This window comes from Diceros bicornis, chromosome 3 (assembly GCF_020826845.1).
Source record: "Diceros bicornis minor isolate mBicDic1 chromosome 3, mDicBic1.mat.cur, whole genome shotgun sequence".
Classification (NCBI taxonomy): domain Eukaryota; kingdom Metazoa; phylum Chordata; class Mammalia; order Perissodactyla; family Rhinocerotidae; genus Diceros; species Diceros bicornis.
In genome coordinates this window covers 90,547,900-90,568,260 of record NC_080742.1, presented here as the reverse complement: position 1 = coordinate 90,568,260, position 20,361 = coordinate 90,547,900, and the positions used below count along the sequence as shown (strand labels likewise).

The window sequence follows — 20,361 nt, the reverse complement described above, 5'->3', positions numbered from 1 at the left end:
CCAAATGCTCCTACAGAATTTCCCATCTCTTGCTAAACCTCCATAGCCCATCTGCACTTGCCCACTTGCATCTCTAGGCACACACTTTAAATACACTGCACCCCAAGAATCCTCCAACTTTTGCGCAGCCCACTGCTTAGATCTCTTCCATGCTGCCCTAGGGTCCTCTCTTACAATCTATGCCCACCCTAGAAAAACTCAAATCCAAATTGGACCATGTGAGAAATGGAATGTTACAATCCCCATCATCCTCCTATATCCAGCCCAATCTGTTTTTCCAACCTCCATCTCATAATCTGAATCATCCAGAACCAACACTGCTTGCTAATGACTGTTCCATCTCTTCTGTGAGAAATCCCAGTGCTAGCCATATTTTCAGCAGCTATCTGTGGCCGTGACAACTGAGATGGACTCATCTCAAGTGTGGACCTGCACATATAAAAAAGATCTAGCAGCAACATAAGGGGTGTTCAGCTCTGGGTATGCCTTGTGAGGTGGTGAGGAATGCTGTAAGGGGCTAAGGAAATGAAAATATGTGGGATTCATAAGATTGAGTATCTACAGACACACAGACATCAGTAATAAATATGAGCGTTTATTTGGCACCTGATGGCAATATAACATCCTGGCAGTGGGAAGTGGAAAGGTTCTATCACCCAAATACTTCCATACAATAGTGACCCAAGGGCAGGACTTGGCAGCAAGTCTCCAAACCATCTGGCTCACAGAACAAGTATTTATTGAGCACCTGAACTTCTGTAGGCCGGGCACTGTGCCAGGCATCATGGGAGAAGTGGAGGAAGTCGTCTCACACTGACATCTGTCTCACACGTGACATCTGTCTTCAGAAGCTAATAATACCAGTGGATAAAACAAAACACATGGAAAAATAGTACAAATGCTCAGCTGTGTATATTGTCAAAAGGGAAATTTTGTCAAAAAGTAGGATTCTAGCTAGGGTTGCTTTCTTCCTTCCTTCATTCAACAAACATTTATTGAAGACCTACCATGTGCCAGGCATGGGTGAACAAGAGAGACAAGGTTTCTGCTCTCATGGAGCTTACAACCTAGTAGGGGAGACAGAAATGAACAGGTGAAGTAAGTAAATATATGATTATAGATTGTGACATGTGCAATGAAGGAATTAAACAGGACGCAGTAATAAAGAAGCACAGGAGAAGACTGTTTACCGACAGAACGGCCTGGGAAAGTCTCCACAAGAGGGTGGCGTTTAAGCTGAGACTTGAAGAATGAAGAAGGCCAAGAGCGGTAGACCCCAGAAGAATGTCTGTGATGGTCCAGAACAGGAAAGAGCTCAGAATGTTTACGAAACTGAGGAAGTCACTGGGGCTGTCGTTTAGAGGGAAATCAGTACTTAATGAGGTTTCAAAGGGAGGGCAAGGGCCCTGTAGGCCAAGGTAAGAAGTCTGGATTTTATTTGAGGTGTACTAGGAAACCAAAGGGTTCCAAGCAGGGGAGTGACATGATCAGGCTTATATTTAAAAATCAAAACCCAAAATCTGTCACATAGAGATTAGATTGGAGGGGGCAAGAATGGAAGCAAAAGAGAAGGCCTTAAAGAACAGGAAAGTTTCACTAGAGCACAAATAAGGCTTCTAGGGTAACCAAATAACACATAAAAGTGCCCTCCTTGAAATGGAGAGACATAATGGGAAGGGGAAACAGGCCATATAATATCAAAAGAGTATTTAATACTGAAGCTGAAAGCAGGAACAAGATACTGCATTACATCCTTGAGCAGCCAATGATCCAATTAAGCAGTATCTTAAGCAGATTTGGGGGCAGCAATAAACAGGATGAAATAAAGGTAAAGAGAGGAGAAACAGGAAGAAAGGAGATAACAACTAGGAAGCTTCTATAGAAAGGGACATTTCATAGGAAGAAAAGAGAAGATATGGTGACAGGTTACAGAGTACAAACCACTCTTATCTGCTGACATTGTCTGCAAGGCTCATTTCAGTAACAAAGCTCAGAGAGAGAGCCAACTGATTAAAAGATCTTTGAAACTTCCATGGGCAAAGATCACGAAGTTACAGATATAAGGCATCCAAACCCTAAGCTCTGCTGAAAGGCTGAATTCCTTGAGTTCAGAAGACTGTCTTTCCGCTGGGTGGCCTTGCAGTTCTGAAGGGAATGCACAGGTCATTTCTGCAGACACAGCAACTGAGTATGTCTCTAGTTCTGTTTGCCCTTTTGAAGCCAAATGAAAAATGCCTACATTAAATCAGGACACCTTCCAAACTCTCACTCTGGGAGAAACGTGGTTGGGATATGAAAGAAGGAAAAGATAGGAGATGATCTCTGGAAACATCTTAACTAATGTAATAAAAGCAATTACGAAAGTGCTACTACAAAACCCTGGGGGCAGGAACTGAACACAAACATCGAGGAAATCCACGTGCCTTCTCCCCATCAAGACACTGTGTTCAAAACATCATTTGCCAGGCTCCTCTACTGCAACCAAACACTCCTGGCAACAAGTCGAGCCAGAGCCAGCTCTACAGGGAGAAGCCTTTACACAGGAGAAGCTGGCATGTAGTCCCATACTCAAACGCAGAGACGACGGGCATGTGAAACAAGTCTGTGAGATTCTCAATCCCTGAGGGGGAAGAACAGAAACCGTGCATCTTGAAGAGAAAAGGCTCTATCATGCCTCCTGTGGTCCAGTGGCCTCCATCTGGCATGGATGATGGGGAGGTGGCATCACGTGGGAGGGTGTCCTGGGAACAGATAGAGATGACGGCACAAAGTGCTACAGTACTCAGACATCTCCTTGCATCGGTGGAACTCTGTGCCAGGGGCATAGCCTTCACGCTCCTTGATAAGTGCATTCACCTGGAAAGGCAGAAACCAATGGTCCAAAGTCTGAGAAGCTGGTGTTTTCATGATACCAGCACAACCGGAAGGGTAGAGAGACTATGAAAAATAGTGCAAGGGAGGAGGAAGGTAGAACACTGCGGAGATGCAAAAGGTTCATGGAGCCAAACTGAGTCGACTTACCTTAACAAGCATGTCGGCCACGTGCATGTCACAAGCCCTCTCAGAGAACACTTGAGTGAGGGCCTCAATGTACCAGGAACCTCGTTTGGTGTTACGCATGGCAGCAGTCCCTGCAAACAGGACAGTATTAACCACAGTTAGAAGGTCATGGAATACCCTCACAAAGCTGGACATCCCAAACTAGACTTCCATGGCACCTTGTACCTTCCCTAGTCAGAGAGCCAGCAGGAAAAAGTGCATGTCTAAGACAGTGTAATCTTTTGGATTATTCTTTTGGAACTCAAAATACCTTTGAGGCAGGCATAGCCACATATCATGTCTGAGCGAGTGGGCAGTCGCATCTTCAGCAACCCCTCTTTCCCAGCATCACTCTCCTCGCACTCGGGGGGTTTCGCGTGGTTCTTTCCGTCTTGCTGGTCAACCCCACGATCTGTTTCATCTGTAAAAAGGCAGAAAGAATGGACAAAGACGTTATTTTCTCCCATCTCTCTTGGGCCCATGAGAGGCAAGCCCAAGTTCCCTACAATCTTGACTGGGAAGAGCCATTTCCAGCTGCTGCCTCCAACCTACGGCTGACGAAATTAAAACAAAAACAAAAAATGTTACTCATTTCTCTCCCAGCAAGCATCCATTCCTCAGGGGGTGCCCATTGTGGGCCAGGCACCGTGCTCATGTATATGCACATATACATGGTCTGAGCTTTGTCCATTCTGTGTAAGACAGGGAAAGTGCTGAATCCAATACTCCTTGTAAACAGAACTAACAATCATCTATGTCCATGATTCACTTGTTCAATTAGCAATATACCTGGAAGTCACAGTGCTTTTTCTTGCAACACAACAAAATACTGATTTTGTTTTATTATATAAAAAAGAAAAAGTTAATAAACTAAAAATGATTACTACATGCATGCTCTATAAAATCACAACCTAAAATCTATGTATCAATAAAAAAATTATAAAACTAAGCATAATAAGCTGTTTCCAAGGTGTTTTTGGTATTTTTAAATCACCTACTACTTGTTTATTAATTTCATAAGCCAAATTGTAGCAGGTATCCAAGATTTAAGATAAATTTAAAAGAGGAAAAACTTAAAATTTGGATAATTTGACTATTTTCTTCTATATGATTGAAAAAGAATACTATTCTTCAATTTTAGCAGTAGTTTCTCAACATACCCTGAGTACATGCCTAACCTACCTCTTGACCTAGGCCTTATCTATCCCCACACATATTCTTATTTTGATGTTGTTTTATTTTGGGGGTGCTGTAGGTAGGAAAGAGACAGGGAGGACACACAGCTCAACATACCAAGGATAAGAGTATGCTCTTTTACAATATTTCCAGCTCCACGCAACATTCAAGAGAGCCTAAAAGCGGAGTGAAGCTTGGAAGAACTATGGCAAAAATGACCAAGATTCACTGATCCAATAAAAATTTATTGAGCAACTCCCGTATGCCAGACACTGTTTTTGTTTTGAGCCCTAGGGATGTGAAGAAAAGACTCCCGCTCTGATGGAGCTTCCACTTCAGTTTAGGAGCAGGGGGCACGGGGTAATTCTTACAGACATCAATAATATTAACTAAAACAACAAAAGACCGGGGAGCTCAAATTTTCAAAGAATACTGCTCATCCCTTGAAGGATTTAATTTTAGAGAGAAGACTCAAATTACCCCAGAAAAGAGCAGTTTCTCCCAATCCAGATCTATACTGTATATATCTCTGAAAATAGGAGGAGAAAATGATCATGAATGTCCTTACTTCACTTTATTTTGCTGGTGATACCTCCTAAAGGAAACAGGCCAAGGTGAATGTGTCCCTCAAGAGAAGGGAAACCTCTCTTGCCTTCAAGTCTTAACATCTATTAATCAATGAATGTTATTGGTTCTTTCTTCACAACAGCCTCATACCTGTTTTCTACATTATTGCTACAACTTTTTAGGCAAATTAATTTTCACCCATTCATTTGATGTTTATTAAGTGCTGCCAGGTATCAGGCAGTGCTCTGGGCTTAGGGATACAGCAGGTGAATAAAAAATAAGTTCCTGCCCTCACATACTCTTCTTAGTGCAGCTCCCTGTCATGGAAATTGTCCTGGAAAAAAATTCACCACATTATTTCTTACTTAAGCTTGCAACAGCTCCATATTACTATCTGTTAAAGTCCAAAATCTCAGCCGTGACTAAAGGTTTATAATCAGCTGTATCTACCTCATGTGGCCAGCCACATCTCACAACATACTTACACAGATGCTCAGTTTTTTAATTAGATCTAGGCATACTTCTGGCTCAGCATACCATTTTTTGGGGGGGTCTTTTAATCTTGGTGTGCTTCTCATATTGTACTCTCTCTTTTCCTCTGACAGGCTCTATCTGCTACTCCACACCTATGTAAAGCTTATCATTCTGGGTCCAAATTAAAGTCTTATCCTACCCACAAAATCTCTTCCAACTGTCTTAAAATGTTTGCACCTCATTAATTTTACCCTTGCTTACTTGAGGCCTTTGGACTATGCTCAAGCTACTTCATGTTTATTTGCTTTATTTCCCCAGAAATAGTGGGCTCTTTAGAGACAGAAAACATTTTCTTTCGCTTTTGTATAGTCCTAGTCATATCATAGGACTTTAAGAAATTATATTCTTTGGTGATATTAGGAGGATAATAACAATATTAACCATTTACATTTGTTGAATACACAATAGATAAAAAAATTATTTGAATGTTTGGACAAAGTGACCTTTAAACCAAACAATAAGTCCGTTGAGGGCACTAATCATGTTATAACAGTCACAGCTGCATTTTCTGTGGATTTACTATGAGCCAGGTACTGTGCTAAGTAAGCACTTCATACATATGATTTCATTTAATCATAACAACCACCTTAAGTAGGTCTGATGATTATCTACATTTTACACAGAGTAAACTAAGGTGGAGGGACACCAAGTTAACTTCTCTAACTTGATATAACTAGTCAGTGGTAGAGGCAGAATTTGACTCCAAAGTTACAGCTTTTAACTATTACTGGTTTCCTCCAGGATGAGAAGCATGCTCGCATGTCTTCTGAGCCTAGTCACGGGGTCCTGGCTCTTAAAGAGGTACAACAGACCGCATGCAAGAAAGAAGAGGGATGGAAGCAGCTCATGGAAGAATAAGAGCCACAGGCTGACACGGGGCTTCTGCACTGCTATCCTGCATGGTACATAAATGATAAAGAGAAGAAAGGAGGCAAGAATGGCAGTGTAGGTGAAAAGAGAAGAAAGGAGAAAGTGGAAAGGAGGAAGAGAGATGGAGATAGGAGAAGAGGAAAGGGATAAAGTGAGAGGGACAGGAAGAAGAGACAGAAAATCCTTAGCTGGAATGACAAAAAAAAGTGCATCAGGGTTATTAATAAGCACAGAAAAAAGTAAGACTTCTCAGGAAAGAAGGCAAAGACACAGATATAAAGAGAGTCTTGAGAACAGGATATGGTGGTGCACAGAGAGCTGACCAACCTGAGAGCCATGGGCTGCCCAAGTCCCAGCACACCCCATGCATTGGGAGACACTTACAGAGCAAGAGAGGCGGTGGCAGCAGTGAACAGAAGGAGGTGCCCAAGGGGTCCAATAGCACCTGAGAGGAGCAAACAGGAAAGTGAGAGCTGGTGGGAGGCTGCCCAGGAGCCACCACCCAGGTGCTGGTCTGCCAGGGCACTCACCTCCACGGCAGGCCTGGATGAAGAACATTTTCGGCTTGTTCTGTAGGCTTGGGCAGTTGGCATTGTCAAAGAGCCGAAAAACCTCTTGTAGCTGCCAGAAAGAAATAAGGGAGAAGGGAGGTTAAGTAGTCAGTAGGACCTCCTGAGTCCTATGTATACAACAGTTGCCATCACTAGAAAGACAGACAGGCAGGCAGGGGAGGGGAAGCCACCTAGCCTCAACAGCTGTCGTCCACCAGACAGCACACACCTGAAGCAGTTTGCCATCCACACCATAGATGCCACCCTCTACGCCATGAGACAGGAGTGCCACTATGCAGGAGTCAGTGAGACGGTGAGCAGGTAACTGGGCAAAGTTCTGGAGTTTCTCTTGCATTTCCTAGAAGAAAGACACCTTTTAGTGTTGTTCACTGGAGTCAGCACCACTGTAAACTTTTCTTTGGTGTCTGAAACTCTAAGCTATTAGATTAAAACGTTTTCTGTATATTCCTGCGGTCAATAAGTGAAGTCAGAGACCCTTTGAGAAGCTAAGGAAAGCTATGGACTCACCAGAAAAATACATGACTTCAGACACAGAATTCCAAATATAATTTTGCACTCACTGACATATGTTAAGAACTCCTGGATTACAGCAAGTTACTAATGAGGCTAATCATGAGCTAATTAACTTTATCCATTCCCCAATCATCAACCAGATCCTTTTTCAGAGCAAATGCCCTTGTATATACATGGCACAAGGGGGACCACCAGGTGAGCTGTGAATGAGTAAGTACTATACCTCTTCAGCTATAGGAAAATAACCTGCTCTGTGACAAAGGGCTAATAGGATCATGATAATAGAGAACAGCAGTAGTACTTCTAGGCTGTTTTCTATGTGAGATTGTAAGTTCCCAGAGACAGTGATGTCTGTATAAGATGCTTTGTTCAGGGAAGAGCACACTGTATGGAAGATTCTGTGCAGGGCCATGACTACATACATGGGCTACGGGATCACACAGACCTAGGTTTGACCCCTGGGTTCATAAACTAGAACAAGTTATTTAGCCTCTCAAGGCTCTAATACCCATTTTCAAGGAAGATAATTAACAGTAGTTTTCTCCAAGTTTGTTAAGATTAAATGAGATATTAAATAGAAAGGACTTATAACTATGTCTGGCACATATTGCAAAGATATGCCACTATTATAATGTGTATGTCTACCGAAGGGTAACGATCTTATCATTTTTTCAAAGGAACCTAGTATTGGTCAATCTTGTAGTCCAACTTAAGAATCTTGTTTATCTTGCATTAAGTTGCTATACATGAATACCACTCTACCTTAAGCATTTGGCCCATCCAAGGGAAAGTTATACTATATCTAATGTATAATAATCTGATACAAATTGTTAAACCTATGTCTCCCTCTACAGTTCAAGATGTTTGGGTCGTCTCTCCCACCTGAGAGGAGAGAGAAAACAAGTTCATTTTATTATGCATTTGAATGAACTACAATGATGAATATGCTCTCTAGGCAGAACAGTTACAGTACACATATATCTAACAGCTACCATATACAGCCCCCAATGAAAAGCACATTTGTATAATATACTGCAGTGCCTCTCAAAGTGTGGTTCCTAAAATGGCAGCATCAGCATCATCTGGAAACTTTTAAGAAATGCAAAGTCTTGGGCCCCAGTAATCAGTTTAACAAGCCCTCCAGGTGATTCTGATGTGCTAAAGTTTGAGAACTACTGATCTCTCTGTTTGGAATACTTCTGCTTACAGATAATTGAGACAATGATACAAAAAAACTTGAAAGTCTGCAACTTAACTGGAAATGGAGAAATTGGCTCTTTTGAAAAAGTATGTATATTTCTGGGCAAACAGAAGCCAATCATAATATTATAAATCTGAAGATAATAAAAGATATCCAAAATTCATTTATTTCAAGAACATATAATCTCAAGAGAATACATAAGGATGACTGCTCCTCTGGAGTTGACCATAATAGAATTTAACATAGAGTAGTTAATTTTGCTCAAAGAAGGTTATAAAAACATATGCTTGGCACTTACATGTATTTTGAACTTAAGTGAGATTATTAGGTCAGTAAATAGAGAACAAAGCCCAAAGTGAGAACACACACTTTGTAACTGAATTTAATAAGACTAAACCATTCAATAAATGAGGATTAGTCATTGGAAGAATTTTTCCAAAAGTAGCATAGCTTAAAATAGGATCTGTAGATTTATTTCTGATAAAATGACAGTACTTCTATAAATAGAATAGTCTTAACTCTTGTGTGTGTTTTTGGCTGGAGGGGTGGGGGACACAGGAGAAGAGAATAACCTGTGAACCTCTGAAATTATGTATAAAATTTTATGGGTAGCTCCAATTTTCCTGGAATGACCCATAGCTTGTCCCTACATTCTCAAAGCAGTCTCTGACCCAAACGCAAGTTGAAAACCAACAGCATATGGTAAAAGGAAATTTCCCACTTAAAATGTATCTCATTTCCTAATGCTATAGGATAAATTATTATTCTAGAACTAGCAACCTCATGAGGGAGACTCAATGAGAAAAGACTTTTGACTCAATGATAAAGAAAAAAACTGAAAACCTACATGAGCAGTGAGAATACCAGTGTGCTCTCCAGCACTGTGAAGGGAAGAGGATTCTCTAAGACCATACTATTTCCAATTTTTAAATGAATGGAATTATCTCTCAAGTCAAAAAGGTGTAATGGGGAGAAAAAAAGAGAGGATGTTCATTTTTTTGGTTCTGTTTCTTTGCTTGTCAAATAATGATATAAAAGAGCTGAGTCTCCTGAGAGGTCCTACCAGGAGGAAAGTATTTTGTGCAGATGCCCAATGTACCAGTTTATCATACCCAATGTAACTACCTGATTTTAACTGTATCTGAGAGTTTGGCCACTGTCAATTTTGATTCTGCAACGTCCTCCTCACGTTTCTGAATCTCCAGAGCTGAAGATTAGGCTACGTGGAGGGCTAGAGCCCAAGGTGCAGTCCTAAGCCTTCTGTACCTGTTACTCTTATCTCTTCCTCAAAGATCTCACACTCTTTCATTACTTAAAGCATTTTTCCCACACAAGTCATTCCCAAATTCACCATCCAAATTTGGTTCTGACTTCATTTAGTCCCTCAATTCCTTTCCAAACTGGATTCCCTGCCAGTAGTCTGTACTTCATTCTTTACAATAGTATCATATTAATCTTCCTGAATCATCACTATGAATGCACCACCTTTCTGTTCAAAAATTACTAATGATGTTCTAATATTAAGACAAGGAAGTCCAATTCCTTTGGGAAGACATTCAAGGCCCTGTGCATTCTGGTCCCTTTATCTCCTTTCTTCTTTTTGGCACTCCTCTGCCCTAGGCATTTATTTGGTTTACCCACTAGGTCCCTAAAATCAGATACACATTTCTGGTCTATATGCTGTTCTCCCTGTCTAGGATCCCTTTACCACTCCTCTCTGCGTTAGTAGCTTCTATCCTTCAAGGCCGGCTCGTCTCATATCTTCCATTTCTCCATCTGACCATATGGACCCAGGTGACTGTTTCTTCCTTTTAACTACTGCAGAAGACACTGTCTCTCATCTTGTTTGGTCCTTAGGAACATAAGGGATACACTTCCCTTTTTCGTGATGCCAAGACTCCCTTATCTAACTGAGGTACCTTAAACTCAAGGTCCACATTTTAAAAATATAACATAGTTAGACAGCTAACATAGCTAACACAGTTCCCCCACATTTTAAGGAACTCAAAGTTTAACTCAACTGCAATTCCACTTATTATAGAACAACGTAACCAGAGAATTAGAATCCAACAGGTCTTTGAATTTGCATCAGGTTTAACATAAGTGGGAATGGTATTTGTGAAGCAGGCTCATGGGCCCATCGTTATCTACTGAATGTTTCTGAAACACAGCAGTATATAGCCAACTTGGTGATTCAAGACCGTATTTTTAACAACCAAGTATGTAAAATCCCTTATCTAATGCATAAAATTTGGAAAACCATGACATAAATTCCTAGTAAAAGGAATGGCTAGGCCAAAACCTATGCAACATAAACAGCATTCATTTTGTTACGTGACTTTCTAATAGGATTCCCTCTAGGAACGATGGCTGACATCCTACCCTTATCCCTTCACGCCCAGCAGACTTCTCAGGAAAGCGTATAACCTGCTTAAATACCTGATGACTAGAGAAGCTGTTCCAGCCATAGCTTTGAAACAAAGGTGGGTTAGCTTCTTTGCATGCGCTATTATTGGGAAGCTGGCAAAAGCAGCATGTCAAGAAGAACACTCAAGTACCTACTGATGAAACTGGCCTTACCAAAAGTATAGCAAATACTTAATTATTCTCTAATTTACACAGCAGCGTTTCCTGCCTTGGGTACCTTTGCAGTCTGGTCAAGTAGAATATGGACGTTGTAGCCCAAAAGCTTGAAGAGGGCCACTAGAGTGCTGTGGTCCACATCCCCTCCAGAGCGAAATTCCAGGTCTTTCTCTCCAGTGAAGTGCACATTGCTCAGCACCAGTGCCAGGCCACGAGGCCGAGACCGCAACCTATAGGCCTGGGGAGGGGAGGCCAATTAGACCACGAGCTTCTTGAGGACAGAAACTATGCTTCCCTGTCTAGACGAGACATTTCAAGAAAACAAAGACATCATATTCTTCTTCTTAACCCCACCAGAACAAAATAGAAAAATGCCCACTGAAGACATTCAGTCAGCAATGACTTTCTGACTGATAAAGCAGGAAGGAAATGTATATGCAAACTAAGCTCAGATGCCCAGGGAGGGTATCTCATTTCCCAACTCTTGCCCTTCTGAAAGACTCACCAGCTGGAAGTGTGTTTGATAAAACTCAGGAGTGCAAGGCTTCACCTGAAGGCAGGGAGGACCATCTCCGTTGTCTAGGGAGTGTTCCACAGTATCTGTACCATAGAGAGCCAAAAAACTAGCATAGAATCTATGTGTCAATCCTACTATTTCTTTATAACTTCAGGCACCCTTCTGAACTGGAGTTTTGATAAATACTGGTCTTGCTCACTCCCCTAATTTGTAAGATCCATGAGGGCAGAGACCCTGTCTGCTTTCGCTCACCACTGGATCATCTACACTTAGCCTGCATATAGTAGGTACTCAACTCACTGAATGACTGAATGGGGTATCTGATAAAAGCCTTGTTCTAATCACCAGGCTACTCCATCAGCAGGGTAGTAGCCCAAAATGTAGTCTTTTCCCATTCTAAAATAACTCCGCTTCATAGAGGAGACAGGCCAATCATGTGTACGAATTTCCTACCTGTACAAGTTGCTCCAAGCGCCAATTACCATAAAAACTATCATCTGTGATGGAAGGGAAATAGGCCCAACTATTACCCCAACTAAACTGTCCTGTTAGCCCCTAAAAAATTCACTGAGGGAACTCTTCCCAGTATGAATGAAAACAGGTACTGTGCTAGGGCAAAGTCAGATACCAGTCAACAAAAAAGTCAATCTGTGGGACCCGTTTTATCCCATCAATTCTCACCTGTAGACAGGCGGAGCTGCTTGTGAGGGGGACAGGACTCACACACCGGGAAAGGGAAACTCAAGTCGTAGTCACAGCTCAACTGTAAGAAATCAGGACCCACCAGGCCAGGCCTTAGGGAGATGGTCCAGTCCAAATAAAACAAAAATCTAGTCTCCCCACCCGCCATCTCAAATAATCCTTTCTCGCCAAACTAACCCTTCTCAACACACCACATTTCTAGGGCTCCATACCGGTGGGAGTACGTGCTGAAGACCAGAGAGGGTTGTGAGTAACAGATCCTCCAGGTGACCCTGCTTGGTCTCCCTCAGGGCCGCACAGAAGGCCTCAAAAGCCTGGGGACCCCTCTTGGGCAGCAAGTTGAGGAGTTCCACATTCTGGCTGAAATTGCCCACTTTGGCCTAAGATATAAGAATAAACCATACATCATATTTACGTATCAAGCTATAATTCTATTTCTCCAGATGAGCTTCCTGGTAGTGTCATCATCCATCTCAAGAATTCCTTTTACAAGAAAAATATGTACGAGTGAAGTCCTTCCCATTACTCTTGAATTATATATCTTTTCTGTTAAATGCTCTAGCAAAGAAGGGCATTTTCATTTCCTTAGTAAGGTTCTACATCCTTGCCACACTTTATCACGCTCTGTTCCTACTCCTACAACCAATTTATTTTCTTGGCTTTTCTCTTTTGCCTCCAGATACCTGAATGAGCTCCCTCATTTCCAAGGTGATGATGTCCTTCTCCAGGAGGTGTTCTAACAGTTCGCTCAGCAACAGCTGTTTGGCCAGCACCACTCGGTTCTTTTTTAGAGCTTCCTGATGGTCAGGATGCATGCCACATACTCCCAGTATCCTACAGATAAAGGCAGACAAAAGGCTGTCAAGTACAAGATTTGGCACAGAAGAGTGGAGTGGAAGAGGTGTGGGTAGGAAGAGCAAAAAGAACAGGACCTATGATCGCCAAGATTAGATATATTTTATTGAATCTGGTTAAAACTAAAGAAGTATTAAGCAGTAACACATTGGTCATAAGGAAATGATGTATAATTCTTTATGGAGAATGTTCAACTGAGACCATCTTCTGAGATGAATGGTCTGACCAAGGGAAATACCTAACTTGACAAAAATAACACACACACAGGCACACATATTCATGAGAAAGAATATTCTTCTGACAGACCAATTTTAATCAAGGATTATTTCAGAAAACATTTTACATTATTTATCTAGACTGCTGAAAGTGATTTAAGTTTAAAATGATTCTCAGTGAGGAATAAAATAATTTAATACAATGGCAAAAACTCAAGCCAATGGCCAGCTTTAATAGAAGAAAAAATAAGACAGACAGACACATACATACTCTCTCTCTAGCCTACTTACACCAATTACAACTATGGCTTTTATGATTAGAATCCTGTAAGAATTGAGTGAGTAGAAAGACGACGAAAAGTCACAATAGATAAATGCCAATAATGAACACAATCAACATAACTTGAAATCACTTAACAAGTTAAATTATGTAAAGGCTAAATCATTTACTAGGGATGTCTTTATTTCAAGGATTCCTTAGTTTTGCTGTAAGTTTGAAAAGAGATCAGCCTCTGTTTATGAACTAAAAGAATCTCATTTCCAGTATATAACATCTACGTGCCTAGTTTATATAAACCTAGAGCTTGCCAGCCTACTTAGTCACAGTTTCCAAATACATGACAGTAAGGGCCTGATGGCAGTGAGAAAGGATATGGTAACAGCTTCAGTTTATAACTTGAAAACCTATTTAAAAATGCATCCTGATTTCAAAGATGTTAAAATGTGGGGGGAAAAATGTGCATCTTAGAATCAGTGAAATAGCATACATCTACCATGTACTTGGTTTGACTTTAAGTTAGAGATTTATAGTTAGAGGGAAATGCAGAGTCTTAGAAGAGCTGAGAGAGGCCCAAGAAGATAGCACAAAGAATCTAAAGGCATAGGAAAAGGTCAGTAAAACATTCCCAGGTTTGGAAGCAGCCAACTTTGATTCAATTTTGGGTATGAGAGAGTGATGTTTGAAACTCCATTTTAACTTTTTGTGTCTCTTCTGTTGTAATACTCTTTTTACCCTAAACCTTCAGCACAAACCTGCTACAACACAATCTAGAGAAATTAAAAACTCCATTTAAGAATCACCTTAGAACACATCAAAACAGTAACAATGATGACATATACTTACTGTAGTAAAAGTAAGTGTTAATAGGCCAACCACAAGTAACGTCGCAGCCGGATGCTGGGTATTTCCTTAGGATTAATATCAATGGTGGAGCAAGTTTACTCAGGTTTCTTCCTAGTTTACCAGAGCATTTTCTCCTTAACTTTCTCCTCCCTTAGTTTCCATGACACCATTCTCTCCAGGTCCTTTCTCTGCCTAATGTTCCTGTTTCCTTCACAGGACTTTTGGCCTGCCCTTAAATGCTGATATTCCATTAGGAACCCCCTCTCAAAGAGCCTCTCCCTATTCAATCTCATCCATACTCACAATTCACTAATTGACTCCCAGTTCTTAACTCTTTCAAGTTCTAGACTTAAATTTTCAATCAATAACTCATTAGGCTTAATCTGAAGCATTATCCCTTCTCCACACACCTGCTCCTTCCTGTATTCCATAATATGTGGAGTCTCAAACGTGGACTTTCCAAATGTAAGTGCAATCACCTAGAAATTTAGGACATGCCTAGAATGGAAAGATGGGGTGAAGAAAAGGACACAAAGGGAGTTCTTAAGTCTTGATTCTGTGTCCTTCTGCAAGTTCCAGCTCCGAAGTCCTAAATTAATCTTCTGGTCCGGACCAGGAGGCATTAAAATAATGTTATCCTGGGTGATGTCTGCCATGAAATGACATAACTGTGGCAGAGGGAGAGACACATATGCGGCCTCGGGAACCTCCCTTCCTTTCAAAGCACTCAAACCCCAAAGCCTGTGCTGACTGCTTTGCAAATCTGGTCATTATATCCAAAGCAATATGGGTCATGATTATGTTCAATCCGATCAAGTGCACATCAGGCAGAATTCCGAGGTCTGCAGGTCTCATCGGTTTTTAAGGGGGCAGAGTACAGATGCTCATAAGGCAAGCAGGGGAAACAAAAGATGGAGAATCTTTAAGAGAAGCCGAGATTTGGCAGGACTGGAAACGGTTCCTCTTGTTCAGATCTGCCGGGGTTGGACGAAGGGAGGCTGAGGCAGTCTTTGCTTACGAGGGACAAGGCTGAGAAAAGGCCTGCGGCCCGCGCGCCCCTCAGGGGCTCAGCCCGGCCTCCCACCCTTGCAGAAAGCTGCTTCCAGGGGCTCCGAGGGGAGGGGGCGCCAGGGCCTCACGCCTGAGACCCGCCTTCCCCTGCCCTGGGGCCCTCCCCCACTCACCTGCGCCCCCTGTCAGCAGCCATCAGCCCCTTTTGCTGGAGGGCAGGCAGAGAGCCCGCGCTCGGCGCCGCCATTTCCCGCTTTTCCCGGGCTGTGCACGCACCGCCCACAACCCAAACAAACCAAAAGCCGTCGCGTCCGCCGCATCCCTCCCTCGTCAGCCAGCGCACAGCGCGCCTGCGCGCCTCCCTCTTAGCTCCACCCCGACGCGAGGCCGGCCCCGCCCCCCAGCCGCCGCCTGCGCCGGTGCGCGCGCAGGCGCAGAGCCCTCGCGGTGGAAGCGCCGTCCATTGGTGAGAGAGCGCGCTCGGCGGAAAGGGAAGGAGCCGGGGGGAGACCGCGGAGCCGCCCCGTCCTGCGCGGGAATCCGATTGGTCGCCGGTTCCCGCGGAAATCACGGCGCCCTCCCCGGCCCCACCCCTCCTCACCCGCCTCTTGCAAGAACCTTATGCAGACGGATGTGGTCGGACTTTTCACTTTATTGAAGTTGAACGGTTGGCAGCGGGGTGAGGAGACGGTGGAGACACTAAACGGCGCTAGACAGATCCCCGCGCGATGAATGAAGGCCGGAGAGGGGAGCGCACCCCGAGGAGGGTGGATCAGCGATGGTTGAGCAGCACCCAGTGGCTAAAACCTACATCACAGCCACAGCACATGACTCAAGAATATCTGGTGTTCTGTTGGGATCTGATGTTCTAACTGGGAAGTAGGGCGGGGCGTCGGGGTAAAACCCTAGCGGTCGGAGCGCATGGGTGAGGCTGAAGTGATTCGAGGCACAGTGCAAGTGGCTCCAGCTCTTCACAATAGGTGATTGAAGAGGGATCCTTAGATACTCTGCCACCCGTCGCCCAGATGCTGACGTTTTTTCTTTCTGACCCACCTACCCACCCATTCTCAACATCCCCTGGGGCAGTTTACTCCACTGCTTTCCGATAGGATGGGGATACTGCATTGGGGACTGCTCCCCAGTGGAGCAGGGGCTATCACAACTTTGATTAGCTTTGCTTCTCTAGGGGGCTGGGCGCATTCCTGGTCACACTCAGCCCACCCTTTCTGTGGACACAACTGGTCCCCCATTATGTCTATGTGAAGTTTTACACCCCTCACCAGCAACTGTCCAAGACAGAGATTGAGAGGCTTCTGTTACCTTGTATTGAAAACACAATGGATTTTGGGATCGGAAGAGCAGAGTTCAAGTCATTTTTATGCTATTTACTAGAAGTGTGCGCCTGTGCAAATTATCAGACTTCTCTTACCCTTGGAATCCTCATTTTTCAGATAAGGGTAATAATACTTTACAAGGCCAAGAAGCCTAAGTGATCTAATAGAGGCAGTGCACCCAAAACAGAAGCAACATGGCTGTCTCTCAGATATTGTTTCTTTTCTTCCTCCTCCAGGTTCTCTGGATCACCTCTTCATTTCACCCTCAATCTAACTCTGGAAATAGAGGACATGGAGTAGGTCACTGAATGTTGCCTGAAGACTCAAATTGTACCACCTACATCTCAACTGGGAAGGACTTACCATAGCCTGACTCCCCTCTGGGTTAAAGTCCCCATTTGTGATGTCCAGGCGGAAACACAGTTCCTGACACGTGGCAGGCACTGGGAAATATTGGTCAAATGAATGAGTGGGTCTGGTGCAGAGAGCTGATATATCCTGGGAAAGTCTTTTAGGGGGGTGTCCAGTTGTCTTCATAGAAAACATTATCATCATCAGGGTGACCAAAGCTGACATCATAGGCAGGGGGTGGAGTAAGAGGCTCCAATCTGGGGAGCTTCTGTAGGGTCCCCAAGCTCTGCAGATCAGGAACAGTGGACACGACTCGTGTTCCCCGAAGCCGAAGGTTGAGTGGAGCTCTTCCAGGGCTTCTTGTGATTATGGACCCCTCTGAGCCCACTCGCCTTTCCAGTCTGGCTCTCATGGGCCCATCTGGATGGCTAGACTGTCCCTCCTCAAGTCCTGGGGGGATTACAACACTGCTGTAGGGGGGTGGTTGATCCAACTCTTGGGGGTGTGATTCTAACACCACGGACTCTAAATAGGTTGGCACTTCAAAGGCTTCATTGTCCCTGAGGGAGGAGAAGTAAGGTCATTGGTGGCTTCCTGAAAGGACCCCTTTTCCTAACTTCTACTGACAGAAGACCCCTCCACTAGCCCCTGATCCCTCCTCTCACTGATACCAGTGACAGGAAAGCGGAGACTGTGTGCCCGAGAGACTAGAGGGACGCGGGGAGAATGGGTCCCTGGTGTGCCTCCATTCCTGCCCGCCCCTTAATTCACCGTGCATTGCCTGAGGCCCCCGGGCTCTGGGTCTGCACTGATTGGAACCCACATTCCAAAAAACAGACCAGGAGGCAGGCAAACAAGAAGAAGCCACCCAAGGTCAGAAAGAAATAAGCAACAGGGGCGATGTCCAGCCGTATGCCCAGCAAAACCAGCCCCAGGAGGAGGGAGGCGCAGCACAGGAAGAGAAGCAGGTTCTTCAGTCGCCCCCACAACTGGCTTGGCACCATGGCCCCTCCCCAGATTCCTGTAAAAAGACACACAGCTGTTGTGTCTACACTAGCAATTGGCATCATGGCTGGGTCAGATTGCAAAGTAACCATATTAGACATACTTTGAGTTTCAGGTTCTTCAATCTCAAATCAAATAAATGGCCAAAATAAATGATCTGCAGGGTTCCCTCCAGCTCTGTGATTCTCTCTAGGATCACACTGTTGTCCCAGGGTATCAGTGTGTGTGGAATAGCCAGGAAACCAGCCTAGGAGTTCTGACTCCCAGCCCTGTGCGAGTTTACAGTGTCATGGCCCTGCTACCTTTCTTTTTCCTTCTTCCCTGCTGTCTGCCTTCCAGCTCTATGTTTCTACACCATCCAGGAGCCAGTCCTGGGGTCCACTGCCTGGAACCTCGGTGCTCACCGGCATCTCTGGAATCCAGGTGCTGGGCAGGCCCTGCCTTTTTTCACTCCACTGCTCGCACTGAACCTCCAACCCCCACCCTCCAGTCAGAGGCCCTCAGTCTGACCCTGTTAGGAAGAGAAGGGGGAAAGGAGCACCACTTACCCCATCTGACCCTGTCTTTCCATTTCCTCAGTCAGCCCATGCTCTGGTTGGAGGCAGAAAGTGCAGAGAGACACAACAAAGCCATGGGGACACAACTACGTGGGAGAGAATCTGACAGACAAAGGCCCAGGCAGTAGACAGAGGCCCAGGTAACACCTGACCTCTCTATACGCCATATCTGCCAGGGTCCCCCACCCTCTACCTGCCCTAACCTGGTAAAGTCAGATTTCAAGTTTCCTGCCTGGAGTTACCACAGGGGCTGGGAGGCTGGTGGGGAGAAGCCTTGTCTTTCCTCTGCAACCAGCAGCAATACCTAGGCAGCCCGTACACCAAAACCAGCCTGTGAGGAGCTCTCCGAACTCTGTATAGGAAGAAGTGGTGGACTCTACAAAGGGACCAGACACCCTCCTTCCACCCCTGCCCCAATCCCATGACCCTCCCGCCCTCTCACCGGCCTTAGGAGTTCCGCCCTCACCTGTCTCGGCCAGACTGGACACAAGTAGGTTGTGGGGGGAGTGAGAGAGGGGGAGGAGGCGGAGCCCACTGGCCCCACCTCTCTTCTGCAGGAATCCCTCAGTTCCTGCTCAGACTTCCTCCTCCCCTCTTCTGCTGAAGGCTGACCTGTGATTGCCCCACCTTGATTTTTCTGGATTTTACTCACTGCACCCACCCCAGGTAGTGCCTTAATGAGAGTACTCCCCACCCTCATACCCAGTGCTCTTTGTACTTAGGACCAGAGTTAAATTCACCTTTCCTTCTCCCTTCTTCTCAATGTGCATTGTATTCTGAGTAGTTTGCCTCATATTTAGGTAATATATTTTGTGCCTGGGAGCAGAGACCGAGGCTTATTTACTCTCTCTAGATCACGTGGTGTTTTGCACACTGTGAGCACTGCTGTGGCCATGGAATGATGTGTCCTGCTTCCGCTGCCAAAGTATGTTTTCTATGAATTCTTTGTTTTCTGCAGACCTGTAGGACGTGTTTGTGTATATGCTTCATGGCCCAGTTAACTTTTGATTCTTCAAAATCCACCCCCAAGGTGGTGCCTGCTGCAGAGGCTGTCTCCACATGTATCCGCAGTATTCCTTCCCACCCTGTCCCAGCCTTTACCTGTTTATATAGTAATTTTCTGTTTACTTACTTTTCTTCCACTGTGAGCTTCTCAAGGTGAGCGATTAGTTTCAATCATCTCTGAATCCCTGAAACTAACACATATGTGTCCTGACACAGTCAGTGCTCACTTAGAGTTGGATGGTCTTATTAGAAGGCTCCCAGATTGCCTGGCCTCACCACACACTGTAGGGCCAGCACCCACTCTTTTCAGTTGTGGGTCAGGCAGTAGGTCTGGGTGAGGCTGGTGCTGGGAGGTGCTGAGTGGCTGGAGGCATACTTTGTCCTTGAGACCTAGAGAAGGATAGACAGGCTGGGCTTCGTGCCTTCAGAGGGTCACCAGTAGGCAAATACAATCCCAAGGACAGTCGTGGGCCACAGCCAGGGCTGCTGCAGCAGAGTAAGTGGCGGGGAGTGTGTGAGAGAGAAAGGGTGGGGGGAGGGAGGGGCAGAGGATGAAGATGAGTGTGCCTGGAGTGGTGCGTGTGTGTGTGTGTGCGTGTATGGGTGTGTGTGTGCGCAGTGGTGGGATGTC

General features: G+C 44.6%; 2 protein-coding genes across 7 annotated transcripts; both read right to left on the bottom strand.

Moving 5' to 3' along the window:
* Positions 1-575: 575 nt before the first annotated feature.
* On the bottom strand, positions 576-15,787 carry CASP2 (caspase 2). Of its 6 annotated transcripts, none has more exons than XM_058531941.1 (11): positions 15,652-15,783; positions 12,958-13,108; positions 12,487-12,654; positions 12,254-12,335; positions 11,561-11,655; positions 11,117-11,293; positions 6,967-7,095; positions 6,717-6,807; positions 3,311-3,460; positions 3,022-3,131; positions 576-1,067 (listed from the first exon to the last, which is right to left on the bottom strand). In XM_058531941.1, the coding sequence occupies exons 1-11, from the start codon at positions 15,723-15,725 to the stop codon at positions 993-995; spliced, it is 1,302 nt and encodes a 433-aa protein (XP_058387924.1). In that variant the 5' UTR covers positions 15,726-15,783; the 3' UTR covers positions 576-992. The 6 variants fall into 6 exon arrangements, with proteins under 6 accessions (XP_058387924.1, XP_058387914.1, XP_058387933.1 ...); XM_058531931.1 differs by having other exon boundaries at positions 576-2,856; positions 15,652-15,782; XM_058531950.1 differs by lacking the exon at positions 12,487-12,654 and having other exon boundaries at positions 576-2,856; positions 15,652-15,781.
* Positions 15,788-16,110: 323 nt separating this feature from the next.
* Positions 16,111-18,505, bottom strand: TMEM139 (transmembrane protein 139). Its single transcript, XM_058569665.1, has 2 exons — positions 17,935-18,505; positions 16,111-17,723 (listed from the first exon to the last, which is right to left on the bottom strand). Exons 1-2 carry the CDS (start codon positions 18,267-18,269, stop codon positions 17,324-17,326), a joined length of 735 nt encoding a protein of 244 aa, XP_058425648.1. The 5' UTR covers positions 18,270-18,505; the 3' UTR covers positions 16,111-17,323.
* Between the last annotated feature and the right edge of the window lie 1,856 nt (positions 18,506-20,361).

Coding starts and splice junctions, on each gene's coding strand:
- CASP2 (XM_058531931.1), bottom strand. CDS start 15,725: ATGGCGGCGCCGAGCGCGGGCTCTCTGCCTGCCCTCCAGCAAAAGGGG. Junction 11,656..12,253: donor GCAGCTCCGCCTGTCTACAG/GTGAGAATTGAT, acceptor TCTATGGTACAG/ATACTGTGGAACACTCCCTA. Junction 2,857..3,021: donor TGGCCGACATGCTTGTTAAG/GTAAGTCGACTC, acceptor CTGCCTTTCCAG/GTGAATGCACTTATCAAGGA.
- TMEM139 (XM_058569665.1), bottom strand. CDS start 18,269: ATGTCTAATATGGTTACTTTGCAATCTGACCCAGCCATGATGCCAATT. Junction 17,724..17,934: donor GGGGCCTCAGGCAATGCACG/GTGAATTAAGGG, acceptor CTCCTCCCTCAG/GGACAATGAAGCCTTTGAAG.